The sequence below is a fragment of the Balaenoptera physalus genome (assembly GCF_965194825.1).
Source record: "Balaenoptera physalus genome assembly, chromosome: 3".
NCBI lineage: Eukaryota > Metazoa > Chordata > Mammalia > Artiodactyla > Balaenopteridae > Balaenoptera > Balaenoptera physalus.
In genome coordinates this window covers 87,977,916-87,990,178 of record NC_138890.1, presented here as the reverse complement: position 1 = coordinate 87,990,178, position 12,263 = coordinate 87,977,916, and the positions used below count along the sequence as shown (strand labels likewise).

Here is a 12,263-nt window from a genome sequence, read left to right as displayed (position 1 = left end):
TCAGTCCTTTGGCTTCCATGACATAATATCTTGGCTTTCTTATGAGTTTGTTTTAAATCACTCTGACTGAAGATTAAAAAAACCAAACAAACCGCAGTCCATTCTTCCCCACTAATTTAATGGCTATTTTAATAATATAAATATTTTAAAAATTTATTTCTCAACTTTATATTCTGACCCACTGATGTGTCCATTTCAGAGTAAGTCACAGTTATATGGTAGCTTTTTAAACTATAAAAATGCCTTTTGCCAAGGAGAAGTGCAGGTTGTTCCTCATTACTCTTTTCTAGAATGTCTCAGGTCATAGTCACAGATTTGTTCTTTTTTTCTTTAACATTTCTTATCACCTCAATTTCCTCTTATATTTTCCTTCTGCTTGATCCTTAACTCTCCTTTTGACTGTTTTCTCCAGACTTCCCATCCTTCTCTATTTCATCTTTTTTTTTTTTTTTTATAATTATTGTTTTGAGACATGGTCCCAGGTCTTTTTTTTTTTCTTTTTTTTAAGAAATTCACGTTCTTTTATTTATTTATTTATGGCTGTGTTGGGTCTTCGTTTCTGTGCGAGGGCTTTCTCTAGTTGTGGCAAGTGGGGACCACTCTTCATCGCGGTGCGTGGGCCTCTCACCATCGCGGCCTCTCTTGTTGCAGAGCACAGGCTCCAGACGCACAGGCTCAGTAATTGTGGCTCACGGGCCCAGTTGCTCCGTGGCATGTGGGATCTTCCCAGACCAGGGCTCGAACCCGTGTGCCCTGCATTGGCAGGCAGATTCTCAACCACTGCGCCACCAGGGAAGCCCTCTATTTCATCTTTGTTTCATTCCTCCAAAACTTAATTTTATATTGACCTTTTCCCCTAAACTTAGTTTTCTTTTTCAGTTAGGTCCTTTTGGCTGCCTCACTGTCACATCAAATAGCCTTATCCAAATTTATATTTATTACTGCAAAATGATTCCCTTCTCAACTGAACTGCACTGTCTGTGTGTATTAATACCACCACCCCATTAGACCCCTGGAATCAAAACCCTAAGTCATTCGTACTTTAATCCTTTCTTCTATGTCCAGATATTTCTTGATTCCCACTGATGCTTCATGAAGCATCTCCTCTCTCTCCCTCCCCGTTCATTTTTCCTACACGAATCATATTCCAGGTCATGTCACTTTATACCTATATTATTCACACTCCTTTTTAACTGAACCTTCCCTGTTCAACTTATTTTGCATATGTCTGTGAACTTCATCTAATAACAAACTTTATGTTACTACTAATTTTAAACTGAGAATCTCATTCACTCATTCCCTCTTCATCTAACAACAGAGTACCCATTAAATGCCAAGTAAGCTTCTCAGTGCTGGGCCTGGAAAAGTGAACAAAACAACATGTCCTTGTCCCTGCTGTCTTGGAGCTTATGTTATAATGGTGGGTGGGGTAAGGAGGGAGAGGAAGCAGTAAATGAACAAGGCCATTCTGGTTTGTGAAAAATATTATTGTGTGATAGAGTGTGGAGGTACAGTGGGAGTGTTGATTTAGGCTGTGTGGCCCAGAGACTTTGTAGGTGTCCCAGAGACTTTTATTTGAGCTGAGAAATGAGGGCAGCTGGGATCAGCCAGGTTGGGAAAGACAGGAGAGAAGAAAATAGATAAGAAAATTCTGAAAAACATTTTAATGAGTGAGAGGCTTTCATGCCTCCCCCATAGTAATAGATAGGATAGTCTTTAAAGTGATCATTGTGTACAGATAAGAACTCTGTACACAATCACAGTAGCATCTCAGGCATCATGCGGAGGGGGAAGGGATAAATTATTCACAAATGGAGCTGAGGAAATATAATATGTGTGATTCTTTGCTTGGTTGGCTTTTCTTGGAGCCCATTTATGCCTATGGGACAGGGAATATGTAGCAAAATAAAACTGACTGATATAGGTGAGAAATTCCATCATTGGAGTGATTTTTTTCCATTTAATATTCAGATTAGTTAATTTATAGTTTCTATTCTCTATTCAGGAGCAGCAAAGAATTTGTTTTGACCAATTTATTTCTGATATTTTCCAGAAGATCTGTTTATTGGAATACTGAGATAAGGAGATCAAGTTTCTATATTTGATGACTAGAGATTAAATCCCAAATCTGTCCTGACATCTCAGGCTTCCAAATACTGCTCATAGGCATAAGGGGTGGGACTGGTCCATAGCTTCCAGGGTGTGGCTAAATCAGGCAGTCACCAGAAAGACAAGAAGAACTAACTGTAAGCAAAGTCCCATAGAAAAACAAAGACAGTATGCTAACACATATATATGGAATCTAAGGGGGAAAAAAAAAAAAAAGGTCATGAAGAACCTAGTGGCAAGATGGGAATAAAGACACAGACCTACTAGAGAATGGACTTGAGGCTATGGGGAGGGAGAAGGGTAAGATGTGACAAAGTGAGAGAGTGGCATGGACATATATACACTACCAAACGTAAAATAGATAGCTAGTGGGAAGCAACCGTATAGCACAGGGAGATCAGCTCTGTGCTTTGTGACCACCTAGAGGGGTGGGATAGGGAGGGTGGGAGGGAGGGAGATGCAAGAGGGAAGAGATATGGGAACACATGTATATGTATAACTGATTCACTTTGTTATAAAGCAGAAACTAACACACCATTGTAAAGCAATTATACTTCAATAAAGATGTTAAAAAAAAAAAAAAGTCCCATAGGCAGTAAGAGTGGGACAAAATAGCCTTGGATTTAGTTGTGTTCTTAAAGAAATACAATTTTTAGAAATTTCCAGCTTCTTTCTTACAAGTTCTTGATGTGGGCCTGTGAGAATCTGAGGTTTGACTGGACATTGGAGTTTCTTTAGACACTATATAATGAGCCATCATATTCTCCATATGAAATTGTATTATTTGGTGATCCCCGTGGTAATACAGATGTAGTTAATATCTTTTTATTTTATACAAGGAAATCATTCATGTATTCATTCATTTTTAGAAATTGTGTCCATTATCCATTCTGTCATTGGTTCTATGATCATGCATATGTTTGAAAAAATTGGATGTTCTGTTAATGCTGTGGCTTCTGTTACATGCTTTGTAGGAAAATGTTTATTCTTTATGCCTCTGGTCTGTTTCAACTAAATTTGGCTTGGTGCTTGGCTGTTAGCTATAGGCATTCAGTGATGTTTATCCTTATTAAAGTTGATTTTGCTTCTGAAATTTTACATCGTTTTCAAAACCACCTTGTTGCAAACTCAAAAGTCTGTGGCACTTAAAAGGCTTGCTTAAGTTCTTGACATTTACACTTCCTTAGGTAGTTCTTCAAATTTTTAATAGTTGATGATTTTTTTCTGTCTCTGAGGAAGGTGTCTTCTTGTAACAATTTAGTTCTCCAGGGCTGTGGTCTAGTTACTTTGTATAGTATTATGGTAAAGAGTACCCAATGAACAGATAATGATCATGTTAGAGCTTTTGGCTCAATAATGAAAGATAAACTATATAGCCTACATTATAACTGACTGGAGCAGGGTACTTTATAATGTTTTCTGTATTCCCAGAAGCATGTGATATTTACTAGCTTTACTTTTATTTTTATTACTTCTGTAGTTTGCATGATTAACTTATCAGTGTCAGAAGTACTAAAATAAGTCCTGATTTTTCAGCATAGGTGTAATGAAACAAATATTGTGCTTAAAATGACAGTCCTCCAATTAACACTCATCAAGCATATACTCAGGTATTTGCTAGGTGCTCGGCAAGATCCAGAAGTAAATCAGACGTGGCTGCTGACATCAGGAATCTTTGAAGTTGTGTGGGAGATTATACCCTTAGGAAATAGAACTTCCGGAGTGAGCTGCGTGGCTTTGCCTAGGGCAGGAGGGGCAGATACTTTACTAAGGACACTTTATCACCAGGGTCCCAAAGTTGAAATTCATCCACTGGTTTAAAAAAAAAATTAACAACTAGTGTAAATACTGGTTACATTTAAAGGCTGTCTCTAATGTTTATGATGTCTTACTTTTTTATTTGAACTTTTCTTATATATATTAATGTAAACTCTTATGTTATTTTCTCCCTAGTTTACTAGAAAACGGTCAGTTTGAAATTGTGACAGGTGGCTGGGTTATGCCTGATGAAGCTGCTCCACATTATTTTGCCTTAATTGACCAACTAATTGAAGGACATCAGTGGCTGGAAAAAAATCTAGGTATGTATTTGTATCTTTCTCTTTCATTTGGACTACTTTGGGCAATTAATTTTGGGGAACGTGAGATGGGGCTTTTTATTTTTTTTAATAACTAATTTTTCTAGCACTGATTATTACTAAAAAATTTATTTTTTTATTGATTTATGATGTTTCTTGGATCATAAACTCAGTTACATAGATATAATATGTTCACTCTTAGGGTCATCTACCTTGTTTCACCTATTATTTTATCAATTTTACCTATTTATTAATTTTAGTATTTTTTTCTAAAACTATCCCCCTGGGATTTTAATTATATATTAGTTAAGACATTTGATCATAAAAGGCAAAAACCTAGTTTACTAGCTTAAGCAAAGAAAAAAAGGAAAGAAAAATGTTAGTTTTGTCATTGAGAATTCCAGAGATAGGGTAGCTTCAGGTAAGGTTGTATCCAGAGGACTTAGATTATGTTGTCGGGATACTCTCTCTTGACTCTGCCATAGACAACCAGGACTCTGATCTTCTTGGTCTAACAATTAGGAGGAGTTTTCCTTAATACCTTACCTACTTGACCTTATCTCTGAGCCAGTTTACTGAGGCCAGAGTTAAAGGAGCTGAAATCACTGAGGCCTGGTTAATTTGATGGAAATGATCATGGGAGGAGAGTGGTTTGGGGCAGGGTCAGCCTTGCCTGAACCATGTGAATGGGTCCTCCATGGGGAAGAAGTATCCTGTTACAACAAGAAGTGGGGAAGTGTATTCTGAACTGATAAAATCAGATGTTCATACAACTCATAAGAACATGGGACTAATCGAAATCTTTGTGATATCCAATATTTACATTCTGCAACATGGTATGTAATTGTTTTCAAATATTTCATATCTCTCAGTACAGTTTTGTAGTTTATGGTAAATATATATGTTTTTTATTGAAGTTATTTCTAAATATTTTATTATTTTAAAGTATTCTTCTGTTAGGGATAAAATCCCCCCACCCCCATTAATATTTTATTTACTTTTTATTTTGGAATAATTTCAAACTTAAAAGTTGTAGGAATACTACAAAGAACTCCCATAAGGCCCCCAACCAGATTCACCAGTCATTATTTTGACACATTTGCCTTATTTTTTCCTCTTTCCATATTGTTATTGTTGTGATTGTTATAGAGTAAGTTGCAGATATCATACCTGTGCCGAAAAGAGTTAACATAGCAGATCTGAAACTGCTATCCTTAGAAAGATCTTGCTTGCAAAGTTGGCTGTTGGCTGGTGTCTGAGGACTTGGATTTCTTAAATGATGAGTGACTCACTGTGTTTAAACTGTACAAACAGTGTAGTGTATGCTAAACACTTGTTTCCCTTCTGGGAGTCTAGAATCCTATTATGTACTAGACAGAGGGTGCCTGCATGACCAGACCCTAGTAAAAACCTTGGACACTGAGTCTCTAGTGAGCTTTCTGGGTTGACAGTATTTCAGGTATTGTCCCCATTCACTGGTGGAGTAATTAACTCGTCCTGGGTGATGCCACAGGGAGAGAACTCTTAGAAGCTTGTGCCTGGTTTCCTGCGGACTCTGCCCTGTGTGCCTTTTCTCTTTGCTGATTTTGCTTTGTATCTTTTCACTATAATAAATCATAGCTGTGAGTATGACTGTATGTTGAGTGCTGTAAGTTTTCTTGTCATGAAATCTGGGAGTGGACTTGGGGACCCCCTACTCAGTGCCACTTTTCTTAAATACTTAATTATATTCTAAGCCAAAATATTCACTTTATAAACCTCAGTTTTTGTGGATTTTTTTCTTTATGTTTAGCTTTTATGGATGTGTAATTTACATGCAGTGCAGCACATAAATCTTAACTGTAGAGTTTGAGTTTTGACAAATGTAACTCTGCACCTTGTAAATTAGAGTAGTGTTCTCAGTTTTGTTTAAACAATTTAGAACAACATGTTGTTTTGGACACTGGTTTTACATTTGGTTATGGGATACTTTCTAAATTGTTTAGTCTTTGGTGGTTAATTTCTGCTTTTACTAACTTTATTATATAAATTTGACCATTAGAAACTAAGTTTGAGTTTTTAAGGTTATCTTTTGCCTAAAGTATCCATTTTGTAACTGTTCTCTGACTCCTCTTAAGCTTTAATATTAGACATATTTGGAATAATCCAATTTTATTAATTATATTATTCATGTTGCTCATGTTCTAATTTTTGTCTATTAGATTTGCCAAAAACTGAGTGATGTATTTTACTCTTTTTTTTTTTTTAACTTTTTTGGGGTTTATTTATTTATTTATGGCTGTGTTGGGTCTTCGTTTCTGTGCGAGGGCTTTCTCTAGTTGCGGCAAGTGGGGGCAACTCTTCATTGCGGTGCGCGAGCCTCTCACTGTCGTGGCCTCTCTTGTTGCGGAGCACAGGCTCCAGACGCGCAGGCTCAGTAATTGTGGCTCACGGGCCCAGCCGCTCCGCGGCACGTGGGATCCTCCCAGACCAGGGCTCGAACCCGTGTCCCCTGCATCGGCAGGCAGATTCTCAACCACTGCGCCACCAGGGAAGGCCCTATTTTACTCTTTTTAATGATTGTTTCCTGTAATTTTTCTTGTTTTTACTCTTTTATATTTTGACAGTCTTATTCTTACATGAAAACACAAAATCTTTCCTGGTTTTATTGGCATATGTACCCTCTTTGTAAAATTTTGGATTTTTCATATACTGCATTTCCCCCCTAAGTTTGTCACTTGCCCCCTTTAAAAAAAAAGATTCGCTTATACCAAGGAAAATCCTAGAAGGATACTGGGGTCCCCTTTATGTCTCTCCCTACCTTCTACCTCCTTTTCGTATGAGTTTTTAAAAAATGTAGTTTACGTTCTCTCTCTTCTACATCATTACTTCTCAGGAATTCTTTAATCTATTGCAGCTAGGTTGCTATTCCTGTGTATCAGGTGATTTTGATACGGAAAAGATCATCAGTGATGATGAAATCTCAGACATCACTAACTTTTCATGTTGATTTTTATTCTTGTTTGTAAGCTTATTCTGTCCTAGTTATTTGGGACAACACATACTCCTTTTTTTTATTTTATAGCTTAATTTGATTTCATTTCAAATTTATAATAGAGTTGCATGATAGTATTTGAGAGAGGCTCCTATATATCCTGTAGGGTTGGCCCTCTGTATTTACCAGTTCCACATCTGATGATTCAACCAACAGTGGACGGAAAATAATTGAAAAAAAAAAATCTGGAAAATTCCAAATAGCAAAACTTGAATTTGCCATGCCTGGCAACTAGTTACATAGTATTTACATTGTATTTACCACTGTTTACATAGCATTTACATTGTATTAGGTATTATAAGTAATCTGGAGGTGATTTAAATTATAGGCATACCTCATTTTACTGTGCTTCACAGATACTACGTTTTTTACAGATTGAAGATTTGTCACAGCCCTGTGTTGAGCAAATCTGTTAGTGTCATTTTAACAACAGCATTTGTTCACTTTGTGTCTCTGTGTCACATTTTGCTAATTCTAGCAATATTTCAGACTTTTTCATTGTTAATGTATTTGTTATGGTGATCTGAGATCAGTGATCTTTGTTTCTATTGCAAAAGGATTATGACTTGCTGAAGGCTAGCGATGCTTAGCTGATTTTTAGCAATAAAGTTTTATTTTGTTTTGGTTTTCTTCCAGTTTTATTGAGATATAATTGATATACAGCACTGTGTAGGTTTAAGATATACAGCATAGTGATTTGACTTACATACATCGTGAAAAGATTATCTCAGCAAGTTTAGTGAACATCTGTCACCTCATATAATTACAAAATTAAAGAAACAGAAAAAACAATTTTCTCTTGTCTGAGAACTCTTAGGATTTGACTCTCTTAACAGCTTTCATATATAACATACAGCAGTGTTAATTACATTTATCGGGTTATACATGACATTCCTTCCATCTTTATAACTGGAAGTTTACCTTTTGCCTGCCTTTATTCAATTCCTTCTCCTCCCACCCTCACCTCTAGTAACCATAGATCTGATCTCTTTTTTCTATAAGTTTGTTTGTTTGTTTTTGAAGTATATTTGACCTACAACATTATGTTAGTTCCTGTTATACAGCATAGTGATTCGATATTTCTGTGCATTTCAAACTGATCATCACGATAAGTCTAGATGTGTCACCATGCAAAGATATTACATAGTTATTGACTATATTCCCCACACTGTACATTTCATACACATGACTCATTTATTTTGCAACTGGAAGTTTGTACCTCTTAATTTCCCTCACCTATTTCTTTCCTCCTCCCAGCCCCCTCCCTTCTGGCAACCACCTGTTTGTTCTCTGTATCTATGACTCTGTATATGTTTTATTATGTTTGTTCATTTGTTTTGTTTTTTAGCTTCCACATATAAGTGAAATCATTACAGTATTTTTCTTTCTCTATCTGACTTATTTCATCAGCAAAATGTCCTCAAGGTCCATCAATGTTGTCACAAATGTCAAGATTTCATTCTTTCATATGCCTGAATAGGATTCCATTTTATATATATATATACGTGTATATATATATATATATATATATGTATATATATATACACACACACACATATATATACACACACACACCCCACCACATTTTCTTTATTCATTGATCCATCTGTGGATACTTATGTTGCTTCCATATCTTGGCTATTGTAAATAATGCCGCAGCGAACATGGGGGTACATGTATCTTTTCAAATTCGTGTTTTTGTTTTCTTCAGATCAATACCCAGGAGTGGAATTGCTGGGTCATATCGTAGTTCTCTTTTTAATTTTTTGAGAATTCTCCATACTGTTTTCCATAGTGGCTGTACCAATTTACATTCCCACCAACAGTGCACAAGGGTTCTTTTTTCTCCACATATAAAGTATTTTTTAACTAAGGTGTGTACATTTTTTTAGACATAATGCTATTGTACACTTAATAGACTACCGTAAACATAACTTTTATATGTACTGGGAAACCAAAATATTGTGATACTCACTTTATTGCAGTGGTCTGGAACCAAACCCACAGTATCTCCGAGGTATGCCTGTACAAGAGGATGTGTGTAGGTTATATGCAACTACTACACCATTTTATGACTTGACATCCAAAGATTCTGGTATCTTCAGGGGTCCTGAAACCAATCTTCCCTGGATACCAAGGGACTCTAGTTAGATTCACATACGTGTTTTTCTGAACCATTTGAGAGTAAACTGGAGGCATCTTGTCCCTTTGTCTCTCAATACTTCATTGTGTTATTTCATAAGAAATAAGGATGTTTTCTTAGATAAGCAGAAGATAGTTATCAAATCAGGAGCGTTAGCAATACTACAATCTAGTTCACAGGTTATATTCAAATTTTGTCAATTGTCTCAATAATGTTCTTTAATAAAGGCTGCTTTTTCCCCTCCCAATCCAGGATCCAACCTAGGATCGTGTATTGCTTGTAGTTGTCATGTCTTTTTAGTCTCCTTAACCTGAAACAGACCTTAGCCTTTCTCTGGATTTCTTGACATTGATATTTTTGAGGAGTGCAGACCTCTGTTGTAGCAAGTCTCTCAATTTGAGATTGTCTATTTCCTTATGATTAGCTTTAGGTTATTGATCTATCTGATCTATCTATGTAATCTAACCTAATTTATTTTGCTAGAATATCACTGTAGTTATTTTCTATTGTCCTCAATGCATCCTGTCAGAAGGCACTTGTTATCTCTTTGTTCCCATATTGGTGATGCTATTCTTGATCACTTGTTTAAGTTGTGTCTTTTAATTTTCTTTACTGTACTGTTACATTTTATGCCTTTTGAATTAATAACTAATTTGTAGGAGATACATTGAGAATAGGTAAATATCCTGTTCCTCATAAAACTTTAATGTTTTAGTTTTAGGATCCATTGATGATTTTCTAATTCCATCATTGCTTCTATAATCATCAGTTAGTATTCTATTAATACTAAAAGGAAGAGCTTTCCTTTTTATTTTCAGTTTATTTGTGAGCTCATGGATTCTTATTTTAGTCAATGGGATCTAGTCCAGTATTATTATTATTTATTTTGCTTCCCCAGTTGTCCTGCATTTGGCCAGTGGAAGCCCCTTCGACTATCTCCTGATTTATTTTTATATGTTCCCATGACTCTTTGACCATTTCTTTAATTTATGCCCCAAGAATATGTTCCAGGGTTATCTTGTACTTTCCTAGCCTCAGCCCTGGAATAAGTAATTTCTTTAAGGTTATTTTTAATAGAGCATGGCATATAGAGGTCAAAATCTGGGATCGAAGATAATGTTGATTGGTACTGAGCTGTTATTACACTGAGCTAGGAAATGTGTGTGTATGTGCATGTGTGTGTATATGTATATATAGAGAGAGTTTGTTTAAATATATATTTGTGTGTATATATGTATATTTATTCATGTTATTACTACTATCTCCTATTTCAACTCAGTATCATAGGGTTCTGCTCTTTCATATTTATATATTTTATAGTTCCTTTTCTTAACAGTGTAAAACCTGGCTCCTTTATTCTAATTTACTCAGTCTTGAAATACATGAAACTTTCAGAATTGCTAAACCTATACTACCACAAAAACCCAGAATTACTAAATAGAGTTCAAGATTTCTTTATAATTTTTTGGAGGTAAATTACATATGTGAAATGGACAAATTATATGGTCACTTTGAGTTTTGACACATACTCTTGGTCCTCTGACAGTTCTGACTTTTCCTTCTCAGTCTCCTTGGTGGCTTCCCACCTCTGTTAATCTTCAATATTGTTCTACAGAGTTCTCTCTGTTCTCTTTTCTGTTATCCTGTGTTACACCTATTTGCATCATAATCTCTGCAACTAGAATCAGGATCAAGATTAACTCATTTTTGTAATCCTAGGGCCTCTTTTAGTCTTCGGCCTATGCAAGGTGCTAAACAGGTGTTTGAGTGAAAAAAATGTGCAGAATTTTATTACTTATGTCGATTTATAGATTGTTTGTAGAAGCCTCCTTTGAGAATCCTGAATAAATAAAAGATCAGATTTGTATAATGCCCAAAGAATAATCGTATTTCATTAATTCTAATCTGTGCATTTATTATGTATTTTTATGTCTTATCCTCTGTGAAACTGAGATATATCTTTAGACCTTCACTCTTAGAATTGGTGTGAGTCAGGTGTGAAAAATTCTATTGACCCATTCTTGGTAGAAAGCACCAGCATCAAAATGTCTTAAGATTTAATGAAATATGGTACAGTTACTTTGGCCATTTCTGCTACTGTATATTATGATGATTTGGGACTATTGTAAGCTATAAAAGATAGTCTAAAATCCCTTAACGTTGGGGTTGGGGAGTACAAGTTGAAATGACTTAGGTTACTTTTCTATATTATGTAACAGTGAGTTGCTGGGTTATGCGTCTCCACAGAAGACAGGACTGTTAGATCCTAGAGGGCAGTGACTTGGTCCGGGTTATTTCTCTGGCTCCACTGAGTGCAGTATCTTTCTAATATCTATCAGGCAGAGTGCTTATTTCACCTCCAACTGATTAACTGCCAGTGTGATTCACCTTGCCTGGGAGAACACAGCAGTGGCAGAATCCTCCTCTCAGGGAGTCCTGCTGGGAATGCTCGCTAAGGGTAACGCTGGGCAGCCCCTTTATTTCAGAATCCAGGAGACCAAAAGAACTCTGATGGGTCTAAATGTGTTGTGACTTCTTCTATTTCATTTATCAATTTAAAACAATAACACATTTTCTTTATCAACAGGGGTGAAACCTCGGTCTGGCTGGTCTATCGATCCTTTTGGACATTCACCAACAATGGCTTATCTTCTAAAACGTGCTGGATTTTCTCACATGCTTATCCAGCGAGTTCATTATGCAGTTAAAAAACATTTTGCATTGCATAAAACGCTGGAGTTTTTTTGGAGACAGAATTGGGGTATGTAGGGTTTGATGAAAGTTGAAGATCTCACTTGACCTAGATGTTATTTCACAGGGGTTATGAACTCATGCTGTTGTGGGTTTTGTTCAGAGTGTCAGTCTTGAAAATATGGTTGCCTAAAGATACACATAATTG

General features: G+C 36.0%; 1 protein-coding gene across 1 annotated transcript in view; it reads left to right on the top strand.

Moving 5' to 3' along the window:
• The window catches only part of MAN2A1 (mannosidase alpha class 2A member 1), a 159,109-nt gene that overhangs the window by 59,968 nt on the left and 86,878 nt on the right, over window positions 1-12,263 (top strand). Inside the window, exons 5-6 of the mRNA XM_082455725.1 lie at window positions 4,063-4,190; window positions 11,952-12,125. Of these exons, the coding sequence (XP_082311851.1) occupies window positions 4,063-4,190; window positions 11,952-12,125 (302 nt within the window). The remainder of the gene's footprint in view (window positions 1-4,062; window positions 4,191-11,951; window positions 12,126-12,263) is intronic.